General features: G+C 38.4%; 1 protein-coding gene across 8 annotated transcripts in view; it reads right to left on the bottom strand.

Annotated features, from left to right (window-relative positions):
* Positions 1-22,438, bottom strand: part of abi1a (abl-interactor 1a) — a 72,893-nt gene that overhangs the window by 43,772 nt on the left and 6,683 nt on the right. For all 8 annotated transcript variants that reach the window (XM_052113548.1, XM_052113551.1, XM_052113550.1 and 5 more), the window contains exon 2: positions 11,544-11,711. In XM_052113548.1, coding sequence (XP_051969508.1) covers positions 11,544-11,711 — 168 coding nt within the window. The remainder of the gene's footprint in view (positions 1-11,543; positions 11,712-22,438) is intronic.

A 22,438-nucleotide genomic window follows, 5' to 3' on the forward strand; every position in this document is an offset into this window, starting at 1 on the left:
TAAAGTCATCTTAAAAGATTGGTGCAAGTGGTGTCACTATAGACCTTAGTCAGGTTAGACACTGTACTTTACTTACTGGGAACGAAACAAAGGCTTTGATGTCTAGACTAAAGGCCAAAGTAAACCTCAGTTTTCTGTGTGCCGGTACGCACAAATTTGGAGTATACTTTCAAAGGAGTGCTCGGCCGTACATGAGACTGAATGGCACATGGAAAAATGATGTATAGCGTTTACAGTCTGTTCAAAGGGTTGGACTGTTGCACACCTTGGTGTCCTCAAATATAAATTCAGAGCCAATTATTATATAACATATATAATATTCTGTATGGCACCTGATTGATGCTAAAGGAGTAAGGCTAGCAAGCCATAGGGCAGACTAAATATTAAAGCCTGGTTAATATTATTCCCTTTTGACCAAGAACCACCAAAGGAGATAGAAAGGGGGACTCTGGCCTACATGGAAAACAACCAACCACAGTTCACCTTATCCAGGACACCAAAGAGCAAATGAATCTAGTAAAAGATTTGATGCCATGAATATTCAAAACTTTGTCAAATCTGGTAACTAGTTCTTACGCTGAAGTAATCATTGAAGCAACCTTCCAACTTGTAAACAACACTTTTTTGTTTCTCAGTGGAATAATATAAACCACTGCAGTTTGGACATCAGAAGTTGTGTAGTGGTCAGCCAATGAGAATGGAACTGGCTGATTTCATTAGCTATTGGCTCTTTCTGCACTGCCATTAGTCGCCGCCGCATCATATCACTGCACATTTGCATATCGCTGCTTAACTTCTTCGCATCAAAACTCTCCATTTCTAATATCCAACCCACACTGAAAATGAATTACTTTGTCAATTTTCATTACAAAATCACTTTCAGTGTAAACGTCTCATTAGTATAAATGATGGGCATTTTCCAAATCCCTTGAAAGGTACTTCAGGAAGGGGACACCACCTGAAGGGTCATTCCAAACAAAAGTTAATTTTTCCACAAAGGGCCCTCTCTCAAGACTTTTAGTGAAGGGTATATTAAAACTGTAATGCCATACTCCCTTCAGAGTGCCCACATAAAAAGCTCCGTCCTTTGTAGTGAGTAGGGCATAGGGATGATCACTTTCGATTGGAATATGCCTTATGCATCGGAGGGTGATACCAAGTTATGGTTAGTTTGCAGGGTTGAATCTGGTATTTCACACCATACGTCAAGTCAACAGTCCAACATTTCCAAATCAAAGACCTTCCAACACTCACATTAACTTGAGGATTCTATAGTGGAGATTAAGCTTCTTTGGACATAAACAAAACTAGAGTCCACTGTTACTAGAGGACTGATAGTTTTGTTTTCAGTTTTAAAAAGATGGCTGGAGATTTAGACAAAGTGCTGTTAATAGCTGCTAAAGGTGTGATTGAGTAAGAAAGCAATCTTTAGTAGGGGCAAACCATGCTCCACATTCAGCTGTGCAGCTGGTGTTACAGGAAGTGGGAGGGCAAAAGAGACTGACTTCATCTCCTTCCTGTGAGCAGAAAAATAGACTTGCTGAAATGTGGTGCTGCAATATTACACAATGTTAGCAAGTTCAACATAATGAAAGAAATTAAAAAACTCCAATGATGTGTGCCATTGTCTTGTTGCGAGTATTGACAGTTTTCTCCAGATCTGCAAGGGTTAGCATTGGGCAAAATGCCTGTCCAGTTTCCAATTTGTGTAGAGAATACTTTAGGAGACCATGTTGAAAGTCAACCCTCTTGCCGCACGCACACTCAAATCGCAGTCTTCCCTTCAGCCCTGGCTTATTTTTTGTAAAATCGCTAATATGCCAGTGTGCGGTAAGTGGTAAGAATCTTACTTATTATAAAATCACAGTGGTTAATAACAGAGTTTTTAAGCTTATTCTGGTTAAAACCAGCCCACTCAGACAGGAAGAGAATGAGCTGTCCAACAGACATGTAAAATAAACAACCAAAGTTTTACTTATAGGTGACTTTGTGAACTCTTGAATATCTTTCAAAACATTCAATGCCGTGAAACTCGCAAAAACCTTGGAAGTGCTCATTGTAGATGCCTGAGAACCTGTCAAATCAATGTTTTTTCCTGGTGGACTGAAAAACTAAGTGTATCTTGACACCCAGAAATTGAGCAAAGCCAGTCAATTAGATTTGACAGTCTGTGAATGATCCGTGGGCCATTATTTCACATATAATGTACGTATGAGTATTAGCTGAAAGGCCTAATATGCCTTTGACGTAGTGTCGTACAACGCCATATATAGAGATACATTGCAACATATGCTAAGGGTAACAATAGTCATTCTTCCATCCAATTTAGGAATTAAATTCATTCGAAACTGGAATAATTTAAAAGTTATAGCCACTGTGGCTCTTTCATTCAATGTAAAAACGTATGCTACTTACAGCTGAGAGTGCGCAGACAAAAATTCTCAGAAATGCTTACTTGTAATCGGCGGCAGATGTTTTATATCATGAAACAAAAGCATGTCGAAGAGCTCTGGAAGGTAATGGTAACCAATCATTTTGATGACAGGGCTTGCGTCTGGCATTTCAGAATGACCAGAGAAACATTTGAGATGCTGGTCCACTGGTTAGTCCAGTTGTGAGCACATTTTTCAGGCACAACTTGAGGCAGTGTCACATGACCACATTTTTAAGTTTAACCACTTCAACGGATGGAAATCCAGCTAGTATAGCTTAAAGGTAGATCAATAAATTGGGGAATGAGAGTTATACGAAAAGGGCCTTTACTGTGTTTTCCGTCATTTACATCCTGAACGTCATGCTTAAACCCCCCACCCCACCCCCCCCACCCACAGAGGATGACCTTTGCTTCCCATTTGATAACATACTGAAATTGCTCAACCTCTTGTCGCTTTAGTTCAAATGGACATTACAGAAGTCTTCAAACAGAGATGCACAGACACATCATTGTGAAAGTGGGAACTGGATTTTCTTTCAAGTCCTTCTTTCTGCATGTATGAGGACAAAAGTGTGTGATCTTTGTAACCTAGAAGCACTTCAGCATGCTAGTCAATTCCAAACACTTTCCATATGGTCACATCTTAACATTATTTTCGCTACCTCTTTATACCACCGTAATCTGATGCCTTTGTGATTAGGCTAAAACAAAAATGTTAATTAAAAAGTTTTTTGATTTTATAATATATAATAATGAATTAATCATGAAAAGTGGGTGTTACCGACCGAATGGAGTCAGATGGTTGGAGGGGATTGGTTAAAACAATTAAGAGGGCTTATTGATGTCAGCCAAAAATGAAACTTGTTTCAGGAGGTAAAAGCAAGTTTATTGAGATCATGGGTTATTCAATATTTTGAATAGTTATAGTTTCAATAGTTGTTCAATTTTGATTTCAGGTTGACTTTAAACTTACTATAAATGGGATTCTACAACAAACTTTGACTGAAACTGAAATACATTGAAACTGTGGAGAGAGACAGAAATAGAGAGGCTTTAATAGGGGTTTCACTTCAACATCTGAAAGAAAGAAGTCGTTTCAGCAGTTTAATGCAATGACCCTGTGTGGGTGACATGGCATCCGGAAATGAAAGCTATGCACAAATGGACAGATGCGTTGTTGTGCATATATTTAGGCAAGGGTTGAGCAACAGTGGCTAGCAGCACACACCCTTTACAAAACACAGAGGAAAAGTGTTTGTGTGCATGTGGTTGAGTCAATAACCGCATACACACACAATGCCATGCCATGCCAGATTTGCCTTGCCAGCATTTAGTAATAGCAGAAAACCACAAGCGATTATCTCTGAAATGAGAAATGGGGCCACACCCAGATGTTTGGGTTGCTAGTCAAGTTTTATTGTTTTGTCAGTGTCAGAGGGTGCGTCTCAAAATCCCTCGTTCAATAGTGAGGGCACTGGTCAGGGAGTAGTCCATTTCTAGGCCAGTCTGAATTGCAAACTTGTTCCAGTGCACAGAAACAGTAAAAATTCCCATAATGCACCATCGATGATTACCATGTTCTCTATTCGGAAATGGCTTCATGTCTTTTAAAGCCATTAGAATGTACAAATGAAAATATAGGATGTCAAAACAATATTTCCTTTTTTAAAGAGAATTAGCTTCTCATATCCATAATTTTTATGAAAGGGATACACTACTTTGTACAATTCTTTATGTAATTTATCGGTCAAAATAACACCATACTTTTTAATATCTACAACCAAATTGCATGATAGTGTGTCATTTAAAAAGTGACGTTGCAGATTATTTTCAGCGGTGTTTAAAAGCATGACCTCGTAATTGTTTTTGTTCCAATGCTCAGTGAAACAACACCCTGGTCAGCACCCAAATTTGTGTTCACAATAAACCAATTCACAACATAGGGAGCTAGGGAGTGAGGTAAGACACACCCAGAGTATACACAATACGTAGCAGTTTGAATAGATAAATCATTGTACATCTAGTACAATGCAGAGGGAAACTAACCATGCATTCAACAAGGGTTAGACGATATAGCTATTAATCATTCTCTCTATATTTTATGCCTTTGGGCAATATTTTGATATTAATGCATTTGCTCTGAAATGGGTTAGAAGGGAGATCTTGTTATCAAATCAGATATTGAAATGTTACATGTTTAATAAGAACAACCAAAATCTAGTTAAAAATAATCGAGGCATGTTTTCCACACTGGAAGAATGATCTGTACTCTTTTTCATTTGAATGCCCTATTAAAAAATATATAGTATGAAAAACCTAAATTTATCTACATTCATTTTACTAAAGCTTTGTAATATATGAAAAACGTGAGTTACATGTTTAAATGATAAAGCAAACAAATCATTGAGTTTTACAATGATTAATTAAAATGGACAGTGTACACTGAATAATGGAAATAAAATGTAATTCTAATGCAAGCAAAATCACTGAGAATATATTGTGAATAATCAATATACTACCGGTCAAAAGTTTTGAAACACTCATTCTTCATTACAATTTCTTTTTCACATTTTAGAATAATAGTAAAGTCATCAAAACTATGGAATAACAAATGAAGCCTTAGGAAGTATGTTTTGACTAAACAAAATCCAAAATAAATCAAAACGGTGTTATATTTTAGTACCTTCAAAGTAGTCACCCTTTGCCTAGAATTTGCAGACATGTACTCTTGACATTTTCTCAAGCAACATCTTGGAGTTATCACCTGGGATGCTTTTTAAACAGTATCGAAGGAGCTCCCATCCATGTTGGCCATGTATTGGCTGCTTTTCTTTATTTTTGGTCCAAGTCATCAATTTCAAAAACGTATTTATTACATTTTTGTTTTATAATGAAATATATTAATATGGTGGCACAATTATATTTTTGTCTACAGAACTAATTTCAAACATTTAAGCATACACCTTCAGTTCAAAAGAGTTTTAAAATCATGAGAAACATTTCAGCCAAGTGTTTCAAACGTTTTGACCAGTAGTGTAGCCCAGGCCAACATTCAACAAAACATGTGGCACAACTTACTCTCACACATCCTGAGCTAAATGAAAACACTTGGTGATTAAAAAGAGAAGACAGAGCTCAGTTAGTATTGACTGCAGCTCTCTAACGACATTAAGAGCATAGCTGAAGGAAGGACAGACGCTCTCATCACAGATTTAGAGGTGGTGTTATGCTCCATCTGGCTCTGGCTTCTCTCTGATAGATTCACCACAAGCATCTGAGAGTAGCTCTCAGGCCACAGGGGAGTTTGTTGTTAACTAGGGCTGCATGATTATTAGAAAAATCACATATCAATCATTTCCCTTGGTCTTCAAGGACTTTTCAATAGTTGTGCAAGCCGAAATCAACTACCGAAATGTCAAACGTCATGATAGTATCGAAAAGGTATTACGACAACCCAACAGCAAACTTCACAGTAGTTCTTCTCAAACAGTGGAGTGACCTCTTTGAGAGTGAGGCTGAAATAATTTCAACAGAGAACTGAAAAAAAACAATGTGTTTTCAATATCTCTTTTACTTAACTCGCCAATGGAGACAGATGATTTGTGTGCAACTTGCGTGAGAGGCATCCACTTCAGAATCAAACTGCTGTTACCATGTCAAGTCGTGGGGCCAGACTACACAGCATCATGATGCCAAGAAATAGTTTGTGCTTTCCTTTGCCAAATGCAATGAAGTCATTCCACAGAGCAATGCAATGCGTATGTGAGTTGAGCTGCTGTCTGGATTTCTAGCTAGTCTGGAGACAAATAATATGTTTTACAGACTTGTTCGTAGAAATATGCAAAACTACACATATTTATGCAAAAATTAGGCAGTGAGATACATTGTTAACTTTACACCTTAAAAACAAAGTTCATGGTGGGACGTGAAACACGATACGATGAATTCCATGGAGAACAGAAGAGGACCTAATACAGAGCCTTGTGGTACACCACACTTGTGTTTGATGTGCCCATTCCTCATTTATGCCTGCCCACAAATACTAATTGAATTCTCAAGTCAAGTCTATCCAAGAGTGCCATGATCGATGGTGTCAAAGGCAGCACTAAGATCTAAAATAGCCCTTTTCCACCAACATGGTTCGGTGCAAATTCTCGAACTGTTCCACGGCTGATCTCAGTAAGTTAATAGATTTGTCAACTTTGGTAGCTTTCCTTATACTGTTCTAATTTTATTTTGTGCATTGTGTTCAGTAAGGGGATTTTTGTCCAGCTACACACTAAATTAGGAAAATCACAGCTATCTGTTAAGTAAACCAGTGGGATATTCAATCAAGACGTAAACCTAATATTACTTGCAATTGCAAAAATCCAAATAAAACCATCTTCTACACCAATGTTAATAATGATTCCAATGTTTAACAATTTAAAGTCCTTGGAATAACGTTGGATTGCATTTCTCTATACGTTTAAATATGTCCTCAAAAAACAGGAGTTAAAACAGTAGGCTACACAAACAGTGACGCCCCATGTTTGTTTATGTCAGAGAAAGTCACGTAAAACTAACCCGTTATGTCATTTTTCAGCTCAAAAATCAGTAGAAAAGCGCAGCCAGTTCACGATAGGCTCCAGATTGCCCTCAAGATCGGCACAAGAACCATTGCAATTTCAGTGGAAAAGGGCTAAAAGGGAGACATAGGAGCAGGGAACAGCCACACATTTTGATAAGACAAACCCCCCAATGTAACCCACTTAATCATCACAGTTCGCACATCTTCACATTTCCAGATTCACACAAGTCAAATGCATTGCAGACATAATTGTCTGGAAACACAGGGGAGGCCTCCTGTACAAGCTCAACTCTGGAGCTCCATTTCCTGTTTGGAAAAAACTTATCTGCCAAGAGCACAACAACATAGACAGAAGGGGACAGAGGGAAGCCATAAAGAGAAAAAAAAGAATTTGTAGTTAAGAAAAGATGGGGGTTGGGTCTTTACATTTGTTTATAATACTTCAAAAGTCCTATCAACTAGGAACAAGAACTCTGATGAAAGTGAAGAGTGATACAGCATTAAACAGAGCTTACACCTCACTAGAGTCGGTGTTGTCATAAAAAAGAAAGAAATAAATCAGAGTAAAATGGCAACAAACCTGATGAAACCCTCCAATGGTGGGGAGGTTAGTCTGAAACTGCAGATTTTTCTGTGAATCAGTTGCATGTTCATGAGTATATTGGAGAAGCTTGTTAACAGTGGCATGCAAGCTCTGATTTTATCCCTAAACAACAAGTTCTCGCATGAACATGTGAGCCCTTTCCCACTGCAGGAACCATTTAAACTACTGTTGTGTTCGCACATCAGGAACTATAGTTCCTCTTCGCTGTTCAGAGGGACTGTTTAAGCCCCTTCTACAGGTTAGGTACTTTTTGGGGGTAGAGAATCTGTGGGAGGTGCTTGGCCAAATGCATGACGCATAAACAAATAAGAAAATCAACAAGTCGGCAGCTGCCATTAATATAACGTTTAGCTGCTATTCAGAAGATCACACTATAGTTTTCCAATTCCCTAAAAAGTAAAAACAGAACTAGCATAAAACAATCAACTCTCCTCTCGCAGCCACTTCAGGGACATGGCACCAAGTGGTCCATGCACCCAGTATATAGACTATTACCTGCTGATGCAGATTGTGTAAAACAGGTCTAAAAAGCATGGCTATGATCCTAATGTCATCCAACCGTGTTGTTTTTTCCAGTATCGCATCACACATGTAAATAACGTCAAATGAAAAAGAGTTGACACTTGAATATGTAAATCACAGGGGTTCCCATTGTGGGTGAGAATGCAAGAGGGAAAAGTCTCTTCAGGAATGTAGATGTTCACTTTCCAAAAAGTCTCTATCGGGGAGTACCAGAACTTTAGGTTGGAAAGGGGCTTATGAACAACCTCGCCTTGTTTTTATCCCTAAACAACGCAAGTTCTCGCTTGAACACGCAAGCCACTATGACCGAGCTTAAATCGTTTAGTCATAACATTGAGCATTTATGATTTAAAGGAAGGCAGTTTCCATTGCCTTTGCACTGAAAAGTCGGCTGGCAATTTTCATTAAAAAATCTCCTTTGAGTTCTGCATAAGACAGACAGAGGTTTGGAACATGTGAGCTAGTAAATTATTGCAGATTTAACTTTTTTTATTTATAGGTGAACTATTTCTTTAAATTAGTGCTGTCAATTTTAGTTAGTTAGTCCCTAACACCAAGCTTTCCATAGTATCTGTTAGATGTACAATCAATAATTGCAGCTGTTACAAAAGTTCAAAAGTTTAAGTGCCCTGAGGGAAATATGCATCAGATTGGTTTGAAAGCGTGCAGCTTTTTAAACTCCAATAACAGTTGCCTTCATTTAGCTGACACTGTGTCTCCTCTGAGATACATGCAACAGAAAGACTTCTGCATCTCACGACTATGAAGAAGGAAAATGGTAAGACTTTCCTTGTGTTGCCAAGTTTTCAGCTACCCAGACAAAGTGTTCACTGTTCACAATCTCTTAGCAGTCACTTCATGTGCTGGACTAGGTATCAGCACTTCAGCCTCCCACACTGAGGGGTCAGGGCCGAATCCAACAAAACGGAAAGAGACCCGCGATAACACATTCAGTGTGAAGCTGTGATGAAAACATTCAGAGTAAACGTCAGGCCTAATACAGCAGCCCATTAGTGTGCAGCACTGATGTTCAAACCTAATTTGGCCACATATTGGTGGTGTGGTCTGTTTAATATGCAGCCAGAGGAAGATGGAACACTTTGAAATACTGTAAAGATGGGAACATCCCCTGTCAGCACAGCTTTGGGTGTGCCTCGTTAAATTAGAGATACTTTATTGCCATAAGTAAACTTCCAGCGGAACAGGACAGCTGTCAATACTGATGTTACATGATTTCAGAATTAACATTCAATGGTCTGATGTACAGAACTTGGAGCTAAACATTTTTTTTGAGTTGATTGATTAGTTGACGTTTCCCACAGATAAAGTTGGAATTTCACTACTCGACTGTTAAAATTTGAACAGATTCTAAAACAACTAGGTTTCATAAACTTATCGACTATGTAATGGTGCCTTCACACTTGGTTAGACTTCTTGGACTGAACCAAAGTTTGTTTCTTTCCCCTCCCGCTAGTCTCGGTTCACATCTAATTATTTCAGTCTGAACCACGCTCCAATTATATCAAACTGTGTACAAGCGTCAGCTGTTTACCACTGTAACTAGGTAACAAGATATCAGTGTCAAGTGCAGTAATAACATTTTTCACTTTGGATTTACCAAGAAAACTTGCTATGCACAGAACGATACTTGTGTTTGTCTCCAGCGGATGCATTGAAAGTGCAATGTAATGAATGTTAGCGTTTTTCTGCAGCGAGCCATGGATGTTTTGCAAGAGGTGTGAGAACATGAGGTACAATCTGACGGCAAATCATATAAAACAATTTGGAGACATTCAGGTATAACAAATGCATTATACTGTAGTAATTGCAATCGTGATCCTGCAAAGACGCAAATTATACGTCATCAACAGCGGCTCACTTCCGCATTCTGGTACAATTGCATTTATACCATATGTGTGGTTTGCAGGTGCGCACCAGAGTTCGGAAAAAAGTTTTGACTTCAAAACAAACATTGACGGCACTCGAAATCTGGTTGTGCACCAAAAGTGCATTTCTTGTGCTTCTTGTCCGGTATGCCTGACTTCCATTGGCTTGTCACCGTATCATACAATACACAATTTCCTCTATAATCTGCTCAAATTTCGCTCAAAACTCCAACAAGATGAAATCATAGTCGAAGGGTAAGAATGAGAGTCTGTACAATCGTTTACTGTATGATATTGTCACAATTTATCATGATACTATATGATTCTGTCAAATCGGTCAACTCGGACGGTTACAAAAACTGCAGACTGGAGCAGATAAGCATAGATCAACCCAATGCTAAAATCAGTTAGTGTAATCCAGTCTTTAGTCACTATTACGTTTCTCACAGTTAAAAATGCAGAGAGTTTGGTGACGTTAGTCAAAGATTAATGTCCTTTCAGAGGCGGAGCAAGTTATTATTACATTATGATAAAACATTACACATTTTTTCTTTGGCATAACGTGTATGAATCATGAGACCAGGAGCCGGTATTAAGGAAAGTACCGTAAATGGGGTTGATTTCATGGTGTTTTCCCTCTAGAGCTAAGTGACTGGTGTGAAGTTCATGTGTACTCTGTGTGCAATTGCATTCTCTTAAGACTCATAACGAAACTGTCAATGTTCCATAACAAAAACAGCTATATTCCAATTTTATATTCTAATTCCAACAATAAATCTAAAATATTATGTATAAGTTAATGCAGTAAGAGATACTATGTTAGCTTGCCTCACAGACATAACCCTGTTTCCCTATAAAGCCCCTTTATTCTCATGTCTATCTTTGGCATGATTCATGAATCACTGTAAATAGAGGGTGTGTGAAGACAGACAGACAGTGCTGGACATGAGAACTGGCCTGTTGACCCTATAAATGAGTCTGTGTCTGATAGCCATTCATAAAGCACTGAGAGTCCCAGACACACATGAATGGAGACCTGAAAATAGCCTCCACTGTCTGCCATTTAAACCAATCAACATGTGCATGAATATCTGCACATTAAACCCCAATGATGTTATTAGCAGATAATAGTCGAATTATTCTGGGGTTTGTTTGTTTGTGTGTGTTAGACTTCTCAACAGAGTTCAATGCCACGTTTGAAGAAAAACAAGTGTTTCTGATTCTGGATTTTAATGACTTCAGCAGCTAAAATACCTAACATATGGAAGTGGGATGAGGTTTACACAAGGACTCCGTGGGAGAGTTTCTCATCTCCATAATGACAGTTAAATATAGAGATGCACAGGGAGGCAGAATGAGAACAGAATACAGGAAATATATTAACTAGTCACTTAGAGACGGTCACATTCATTGACATGGAGACGGTTCTAAGGGAAGGAGTTGTGCAAATACACGATGAAAACTTTGGACAGACAAAGCAAAGGAGACAGAATGAGAAAGAGATTTTGAAATCAAGGTTTATCTGACCTGAGATATGTGGTTGATAGAGGACTCCATCCTGCGCAGCTGTGAGGCCTGTATATCCAGCAGCTGCAGCACATTGTTGGCTAAGGCATTGATCTGATAGGCCACGCTCGCCAGGGACTGGGTGGTGTACGCTTTGGTCTCCTCCAAGGCTTTCCTCTTATCCTGTGCCTGAAGGTCAAGATAAATAAATAATAAAAAAAAAAGTTAATCAACATGTTCATTATAACAGCATTTGCTTCAGCTTACACATAAGCCACTTTCACAAGGGATGTACCGATAAAAAATGTGTGTGCCGATACAGACATCTCCACACGTCTTCAATGTTTCAGAGTAACTGGTTTATATTTATATTAAAGACTTGAAGATGTTTAAACTTAAACATCTTCAAGTCTAGTTTTTTGTGTCCCTTGTTGTAAACCAAGCACTGAAACAAAAAGCACATTAATTCACATGAATTACAAAAATGTAAATGTACTATTGTTTTCAAACAGCTTTCTGAATAAGCAGACAGTCCCACCACCAACTCACAACATTGGTTGAGTCAATGTTATAGTGTCCGTACGGCCTAGTCGTTTAAAGGAATTTTTATGTTCAATACTGCATGTTCAAAAATAAGAAAATATATCAAAGTTGTATAACATTAGTTAATCCACTATCAACTAAAATTAACAATGAACAATTGCAATTTCATTAACTAACATTATAAATTAATAAAAAGCTGTAAAAATATATTATTCATTGTTTGTTCATGATACCTAATGCATTAACGAATGTTAATAAATGGAAACATTTTATAAAGTTACCAACATCACATTAAACTTCTATTAATTGCAAACATTGATTGATATTGACAACAGAACTATTCATAATGGTTTCAAAACAAAAAAAGGTCATTATGACATACTGGCAAAGAAAAAAAAAAAAAAACATGAGAGCATCACACACAGAGATATGCAGCATGGGACAAATGAACAAACTTCAAAGCTGCAAAGCTCGATATCAGACTACAAACTGTATGGGGATGATGATCTTGGTTTTGCTCGCTTCATATGACTGTAAATGACTTCGTAGTGCACAGGAAATGTGTTCTGAAACAAACATCTGCATGTACCACAACAACCGCACACCAACGAAACACTGTGCTTTTAGGTGTGGTATTTTCTAAAGTTCTCCATTTGGCCTATCCCAGTGGTAAACCGTACTTTCACAAAGGTAAACCACCACTCATGTAAGCCCCATCAGAGCTGGCCCTTTAAAACCTTGCAAAAGCAGCTAAAACACTACCAAAACACCTGCTGTGAGAAAGCAAACCACATTCTGTATTCCTTCAAAGCAAAAGCATGTGATTAACATGACTGGATCAATAAAATTGTATGTACAACTATATTGTGTGAACTGTAAAGCTCTACTAAGCTTGCCAGATTGCTAAATCGGGAATACAGGTTTTAGCCTCATTTTTGAAGGAATGCATGGACCAGATGTGTAGAAGAGTAACTGGCCTGAAAGTACGAAGGAGGGAATCCTCTAGAGAACTGTAAAACAGCAGCAGCCAAGTTTTAGTGAAGACACCAAGTTTATTAAACACATCAGGAGTCAGGACACACTCAAAATAGCATTTACACATGGGAACTGCAGCTCTACAAGCATTCCATATAGCAAATGATGTGCTGAAGGTATGAAATAATATTATGTTACTTATGTTCCACTGAAATACGGAGCAAAGCTGCGGCTATATAGCACATGCTTGGCAACAAAAATGAACATTGTTACGCTAGAGATTCTCATCCCTCAGTCTTTCTTTGGAAATGTTGTAAATCAATGCATATACACCTACACAAGTTCAGAGAACTCAACTGAAAACCGACTAAAAGCTGAACATTTTAAAGTCTGTTCACTTGCCAAAAGATTGAGATGGAGTTCATTTTTAATGTTGCTGAACAAGACGCGTTAATCGGTTTCAAAATTCTCCACAGACGACATAAAAAGGACTGAATGTCCCATAATGGGTTGTAATCTTGTATCCCTTAAATGGAACATTTTGCACATTTTCAGCCTGGATGCATTGTGCTGTTATCACAAACTGTAGCAATTCCACTTAACGGCTGTTCTGTTGATGGAATTTTCCCTATGAGGCATCTGTAAATCCCACAGTCCACATACGGCCAACAGAATACAGAAATGTGGCCCCTACTAGGGTTGTCAAGACACCAACATTTCTGGAGCTGGGTCAATGAAAGTTTTGGTCTGGTTATTTGAAAATACAGGCCTATTAAAAATGCAATAAACACAAAACAATTATTTGATTAGAACTCCACGATGAACATAGTTCAAAGTCATTTTGATATTTTTTTAGTCAAAAATGTTAATAAAAGCAATGTTGGCACGAGTAGTCGGAATAATATTATTATTTATTAAAAAATAAGCAGTGAATCAATGGTTTTAAAACATTAGCTTAATATTTGAAAAACTTTACCACCAAACAAAAGTTAGGTGGTGTAACCAACATGTAGGTTAAAACAGGGGACCCCTTTAGACCCTCAAAACTGTGTGAAGTGTGAAAAATATACAACGAGCAGCCACAACATTAAAACCACCTGCCTACATTGTGCAGGTCCCCCTATTTCCGGCAAAACAGCGCCAACCCGCATCTCAGAATAGCATTCGCCATGATATTCTTCTCCGAGTTACTTTAGACTTTGTCAATTTAAACCAGTCTGCCCATTCTCTGTTGATCTTGCACATCAACAAGACATTTCCATCTGCCGAACTGCTGCCAACTCAATTTCTTTTGTTTTTGACACCATTCTGAGTACATTCTAGAGACTGTTATGTGTAAAAATCCCAGGAGATCAGCAGTTACAGAAATACTCAAACCAGCCCATCTGGCACCAACAATCAACCATGCGATTATCTAATCAGCAAATTGTGTGGCAGAAGTGCAGTATATGGGTCAGGAGATTCAGTTAATGATCACATCAACCATCAGAATGGGGAAAAATGTGATCTCAGTGATTTGTACCATAGCATGACTGTTGGGTTCAGATGGGCTGGTTGGGAACATTTGTTCAGTGGGTCAAACCAATGATATGCTCTTTCACAGCCCCTACTCGAATGTTATTGGCTCAAGCTATAGTCAGTCTTTACAGGCATGAAAAGCCACCAATGCAGTCTATTTAAACTAGAGCTCATTGTTTGCCAAAGGGAGAGAGTCTTCAGTAAAGTATAATAACTTGTATCGGTTGAGGCGCACTCAAAATAAATAAAAGACCTTCATTTATTGCCACCTACTGGTTATGGTGTAATATACACAAAAATGTAAATGAACAAATCAGTGAACATATCTAAATGATAGTGTAACATCATCTAGAGATAAATTCACTCCACTAAATAAATGTGGCATTTTCTTAGTAATAGGTTTGTGGTGTTTGATATAACTTTAAACAATAGAAGTTGCAAAATGATTGATTCGTGTTTTATACAGGCATGTGATCAGCAGTTGACCTATAACCCAAACAATGGAACTAACGTGAACCAACAATGAAAAATAAATAAATGAATATATTCCAATTTTTGAAAGATGTCTTTTCAACAGATGTGAAAGGCAACATCTCTTTGGCAATGAGCCTACTTCATCTGTGCATTCTCTTTATCTTGGGCTACTGGTCGGGTATTTCGTTGTCCAGGCAAATACATCACTTATTGTGGGTTGTTGCAAGTTTAATGATGGTGTTTTATTACTTTTCATCCTTGGACCCAATATCGAATTACATCGCTAACCCCCAGCTGAGAGATTGGTGAATATTCTTGCTTTAGTGATTTTGCATTGAAAATTGTATTGATATAAAAAAAGAAAAACTTAAAACCAAAAAGACATTTCTAAATTCAAACTGCACTTCAAACTAAACTAAAAAACCATTAAAATAACAAACTGGTCAAAAAAAATAAAATAATAATATATAACAACCTTCATGCAAGTATCCGTATATGACAACAGGCGGAACATAACAAATACAAATTAAGGTCTAAAAACAATAACAAATGTAAACATAATAATTATGATGATGCTAATAATCACTGAAATATAAATCATGGTTTGAGGAGAATGTGTTTGTATTATTTTATGATTTAAATCACAGAAGTATAGGATATACTGTATGTGACCCTGCAGAGTTGCGCTCACAACAAACTGCTCTGTGGAAATAAAGTGAACTGAACTCAGAACACCTCCTGAGCGGAGATGGTCTGAAGTCATGGTCTGCACATTGTTTTCAGAAGACTGAAATAAAGAGAACCCTTTACATATGCATGTTCCACGAGACTGCACACATTTTTTAATTGTAAGTGCATTATACCAAATGCATTCACTATGGTTTATTAATTGAACCTTATTGTAAAGTGTTACTAAAAAGTGACAGAAATACAATTGTTGTCAAGCAGATGACTTCTCTGACATTTATTTACACTGCTGTTGCATTATCCAACATAAAATTGTATCTTACCTTATCTGTATCAAAGCCTTGCATCGTTTATTCATGTTCACAGAAAATTAGATGAGATACCGCCATTTCTGATGTTTATTAAAATTTCTTATCTTCATAGTCATTAATGTACACTGCCTGGCCAAAATAAAGTTGCCGTTTGGGTTTAAATAAGCAGACACTTAAGAGCCTATGATTGGACCATTACTGCAGTGATTCACAGTAATGCAGTAGCTTCACATTTCTTAAAAAAACCATGTTGGAAGATGTATCCCGTGGTCATGAAAAGACGTTTAAAGGGGGCAAATTATTGGCCTGCATCAAGCAACGAAAACAACTGAGGAGATTGATAAAATCACTGGAACTGGGTTAAACTTGGCATTATTGAAACCTGCAACAATAGTGGTGAAACGTTATCTTCGCGAAAGGAATGTGGTTGTAAAAAAATCTTGAATGATCGTGATTGGAGATCACTGAAACACGTAATTAAGTGTTCCTTTTTTACACATTATAAAAAAAATACAAAACCGACAGTAGAACTCACAGCTATGTAAAATTAAGAGCAGTTCCGCATGCACAATTTTACGAGAATTTACAGGATTGGGACTAAACAGCTACATGAAAAGCCACATGTTAGAGAAGCTAATAGGAAAAACGACTTCAGTTTGCAAGGGAGCATAACGATTGGACTGTGCAGCAATGGAAAAAGGTCATGTGGTATGATGAGTCCAGATTTACCCTATTCCAAAGCGATAGGCACGTCATGGTAAGCATCATGCATAGTGCCTACCGTACAAGCCTCTGGAGGCAGTGTTATGATCTGGGGTTGCTTCAATTGGTCATGTCTAGGCTCAGCAACGTTATGCAGCAATAAAACGAAGTCAGCTGACTAACTGAATGACCAGATTATCCCATCAATGGATTTCTTCCTCCCTGACGGCATGGGAATATTCAAAATTGTGAAAGAGTTGTTAAGGGAGCATGAGGAATCATTTTCACATATGAATTGGTCACCACAGAGTCCTGACCTTAACCCCATTGAAAGTCTTTGGGATGTATTGGAGAAGATTTTACAGAGTGGTTTGTCTCTTCCGTCATCAATACAAGATCTCGGCCAAACATTTACGCAACTCTGGCCGGAAATAAATGTGACGGAAACAATGCCATGACGAATGTGCGCTGTAATCAAACCAAAAGTATGCAACGTTTTTGGGGGCCAGTCAGTGTAACTGCATACATACTGTAACATGTTGAAATGTTATGAGAAATGTGTTGTGTTATTTAACTGGCTTCCATTGGGAGATATTCCTGAATGTTTTGTGTATAGTATGTGTGTGTAAAGGGGGAGACTGTGTGCAGAAGAGATCGGACGCTGTTTCAAGTATGTTTCACCAAACCATTACGGAGTGGATGCTGTGGTTGTGGCCAACAACAGACTTAAATACACCGTTAATGAGATCAGCCTCCTATGTTTTCTATGCAACACTACAATACATTTTAAATCCCTTTTCTGTAAACACCTCATATAAAATGCTATTTTCAGCGGTCTCTAGACCGGCGCCTAGCGAAACCAGAAGTGGCTATGCGCACAATCTCTAAAACAGAAATCAAAGATGGCGTCTTGTGCAACTAGCACCATGGTCCAGTAACTGCTGTTTTGGTCCATCTGTTGAGTTTCATTTCCATATATACTCTTGCAAAAAACACACAAAGTGACCATCTAGCCGTGACAGCTGCCTGTGATGGTTAAACTGGCAGATCTTTACAAAAACACCTTCATCTCAAGGACATTTCACACAGAATCAATGTTTGACTGGAGTCTCCGGATACCTCAAGAAACTTCCCACAGAAAAAGAAGGATTCCTAAAAGACAAAAGGCATTAAAATCGTATCGCTTCCTCGGTCACAAAAGCAACGCCCTGTGATTAAGGGAGGTGATGGGTGGAGGAGAGATAAATGCTGACTTGCTACTGCTACACAAATAAAAGTTACAACTAGAACTGCCTTGTTTGGCAATGGAAGACAACTACACCTACTTCAAAGAAAATGTTAATTATCATATTAAGATGGCAACTTTTTACAAATTAATAGCTGAAATTCTTATGACAATACCATTTAAATACCCATGATGTGATGGGTTGGCTTGACCACTGACAAGGCAACACAAGAGTCACTGTTAAGCCCAAAATATAATTTGGTTTAAACACAAAACCTTTGCATTTGTGTAAAGCCAACACTAGCCTTTCATTTGATTTTGAGCGCATACATAGGCGGTTGATCCATGCACACTATGACTGGCATCAGATACTTGACCATTTCTCTTCAAGAGTTTAGACCCATAACTACATCTCGAGTTATACAAATGCAGGCATCTCCTGAACTCCTCACACAGGCGTTCTTGAGTGCTCATCCACTATTTTCACCTATGTCTTCCATTGTTTAGCTGTGATTACATGTTCAAGTGCTTCTTCATTAAAGCAATGGCTTAACTGCATGTGTCGCCGTATTCTCATCAACAGTTCCCTGTAACCTTTCTAATGATAAAAAGAAAATACACACATGGAAAGTATTCCCATCGCTTCACTTTTAGCACATTTTGTTATGTTACAGCTTTATTCCGAAATTGATTAAATTCATTATTTTCCTCAATTCTTCAAACAATACCTCATAATGACAATGTGAAAGAAGTTTGTTTGAAATCTTTGCAAATTTATTAAAAACATTTATAAATAAATAAAATTAAAAAAAAATTAAAATCACATGTACTTAAGTATTCACAGCCTTTGCTTGACACAATTTAACTCCGGTGCATCCCGTTTCCACTGATCATCCTTGAGAAGTTTCCACAACTTTGAGTCCACCTGTGGTAAATTCAGTTGATTGGATGGAAAGGCACACACCTGTCTATATAAGGTCCCACAGTTAAGCCATGAAGTCCAAGGAATTGTCTGTAGACCTCCGAGAAAGTATTGTATCGAGGCACAGATCTGGGGAAGGGTACAGAAAAATTTCTGCAGCATTGAAGGTCCCAACGAGCACAGTGGCCTCCATCATCCGTAAATAGAAGTTTGGAACCACTAGGACTCTTCCTAGAGCTGGCCACCCAGCCAAACTGAGTGATTAGGAGAGAAGGGCCTTAGTCAGGGAGGTGACCAAGAACCCGATGGTCACTCTGACAGAGCTCCAGCGTTTCTCTGTGGAGAGAGGAGAACCTTCCAGTAGAACAACCATCTCTGCAGCACTCCACCAATCAGGCCTGTATGGTAGCCACTCCTCAGTAAAAGGCACATGACAGCCTGACTAGAGTTTGCCAAAAAGGCACCTGAAGATTGAACTCTTTGGCCTGAATGGCAAGCATCATGTCTGGAGGAAACCAGGCACCGCTCATCACCTGGCCAATACCATCCCTACAATGAAGCATGGTGGTGGCAGCATTATGATGTGGGGATGTTTTTCAGCGGCAGGAACTGGGAGACTAGTCAGGATCGAGGGAAAGATGAATGCAGCAACGTACAGAGACATCCTTGATGAAAACCGGCTCCAGAACGCTCTGGACCTCAGACTGGGGTGAAGGTTCATCTTTCAACAGGACAACAACCCTAAGCACACAGCCAAGATATCAAAGGAGTGGCTATGGGACAACTCTGTGAATGTTCTTGAGTGGCCCAGCCAGAGCCCAGACTTAAACCCGATTGAACATCTCTGGAGAGATCTAAAAATGGCTGTGCACTTGACGCTTCCCATCCAACCTGATGGAGCTTGAGAGGTCCTGCAAAGAAGAAAGGGAGAAACTGCCCAAAAATATGTGTGCCACGCTTGTAGCATCATACACAAAAAGACTTGAGGCTGTAATTATGGGGTATTGTTTGTAGAATTTGGAGGAAAATAATGAATTTAATCCATTTTGGTCTGCATGTTCTAAACCCATCGCCTTCAGAAACCCTTAGTCATTCAAATGCTCCCAAACATCTTATTTCAATTCTGATCTAAATTTTCCTGGATAAGAGTCTGGAATATTGAATTCCATTATTATATTTTGGAGTTCGTGTGTAGCCCCAGTTTCACACTTATTGAAAGTTCACGTTCAGTCCGCGACACCTGGCCAAGCACTGCGCGGACACCATCCATAACCATAGCCAGTAACCACCCAGGCACAAGCACAAGGTTTTTAACAGTCGATTCAAAATTCTAGCAGTTAAAATAACCTTGACACATTTAATTGCGGTTAATAGTGAAACTACATAAAATCACAACATCCCAAGTCAGAACTATGATGGCAAAAAGCATGTTTCTCCACTGATAGTCATTAGTAGTAGCCATGTTTTCTGACAATATACCCCCCAAAGAAACATTTAAATTGCAAGTATTTCTTTACATTATAGTACATCATTTTCCTGAGACAGATGCTGTTAATAGAGCTTAAGTTGTAACCTGGAACATTCCTTTAAGGCTTATCCTTCAATCTTCTGAGAAGTTTGAAAGGTGGGCAGTTCCTGGTTGTGAGTGTGCAGGAAGGAAAAGCCCACATTTCCTCCCTAGAGATGAGTCACAGAACTCCACCCAGCACATTGGAGGCATGAGTAAGACCACAGGAAGGAACAGTAGCTCTCTTGCTCATTTTGTTGGATCAAATGTGGAGGTTTTAGTCTGAAATTTCTTGGCTTGGTGAGAGGGTGACCAGTTGTCTTGAGATAATTTGAATTGCTTTCGGGAACAGTCTGTGACATTTACCTCAGTAGAACAAAATGTTTAGTTTGCATTGTATTCATCTCAATGCTGAGGAACATGTCAAAACATTCCTCTTCAACAAGCAAGCAGAATGGCAGGGTTGTGTTTGGATTCCCCATAGTGTTGACAGCCCTCTAGAAAGGCACTCTAAATTTAAAGCAGAAAAATGTTTGGAATGTCGCCATTAACACTGTGCAACGCTTGAACCCCTCCCCCTCCCCCTCCCTGCTTTCCCAACAGAAAGAGGTAGACGGATATTGACACATCCAAAGAATCAGTTGTTGTTAGGTTAATATTAATTGAACATTTCGTCATTTGCCGGAGGTCTCAAAATAATTTTCCATTTTACAATTGAGGTAGCCAAATAACAATAGCCTGACCACGTACAAAACAGATTTTCTGACCAGCGGACGCGCTCCTCGTCTGCGCGCGTCGTTTGTCACAAAGTAGTTGTAGTGTGTATGCATCAAACGCATTCACATTTGTTCGTGGTCAGAAAATTATCCTCAGAAAAGGCAACGTGGTTGGACGGGCATGATCCAAAACGCAGAAAAATTACATATACCAGGGCCTTTAGGTGGTGGAAAAGGCCAATAACAGATTAATCAGCTGGTAGTTTTTAAAATCGATTTATATATAATTATAAAATTGTCTTTCCTTACTATGACAGGCACAGACATCGATACTAAAGAGTCGACAATGAATCAGTTTATTGAATCAAAATCCCAATAATATCCAGAAAACTAAAAACTAATTGATCATCAATTTTGCCAGTAACGATAGTTCCAAAACGTAACTATCAGCATGAATTAATCATAAGACTGAAATATCGGTCTACCTCTAATTTCCACATTGCTATTTCTTACACGATAACCAATGGCATTTGATGTCATTAATCCTTATTCTTTACACACAAGAAAAAATTTTTGTTGGTAGAACCATTAACTGCAACCATTAGAACATTTAATTGAACCTGACAAATCAAATGTGGCGAGATACATCTTCATGCTCACTATTTGAAAACAGTATATTAGGCTACATGTGAATACATAGATTATTTTTTTCAATTCATTGATGAAAAAATTTTATATGATGGAATTTGCATTTTTGGGCAAACTATTTCTTTTAACTAGAGATGTGCCGATAAAAGCAATTATCTGACATTGGCTTCTTGCTTAAACACAGCCAATGATCAGGGCCATTATTTCCTGTCCAAAGAGGGCAGAAAAACACATTGGACAATTAACCTACAACTCAGACAACTACAACTGTGAAAGAAAATGAATTTAAATTGGAAGACATTGACAGCAGAGTTGCAAATTGGCAAGTTTTGCACTGCTATAATTTCACGAGGTGGAGCTACGAACACAACTAATGTGAGTCTGGCATCAAGCTACTCAAGATTCAGTTAATGTGATTTAAGAATTTTAGTATGAGTAAATAATGTGCTTTTTGTTTCAGTATTTACTAAGACCAGTTTTTCTAAAAGACACTGCTTTGGTGAACAGCCATGAGGATGTCCTCTAAGAAAACTAATGATTATAAATAGGACTTATGTATGGCTATGATCGAAGATGCCAACAGTCAAAGGATTATGGCATTCTGCCGTAATCTAGGTACTGGCATGAGCAGTGCTAACACCAATTTCTAGGACATATGTTAGCAGGAGCTGAGCTAGCGCTGGTAAAG

Source organism: Xyrauchen texanus, chromosome 41, assembly GCF_025860055.1.
Source record: "Xyrauchen texanus isolate HMW12.3.18 chromosome 41, RBS_HiC_50CHRs, whole genome shotgun sequence".
Classification (NCBI taxonomy): Eukaryota; Metazoa; Chordata; class Actinopteri; order Cypriniformes; family Catostomidae; genus Xyrauchen; species Xyrauchen texanus.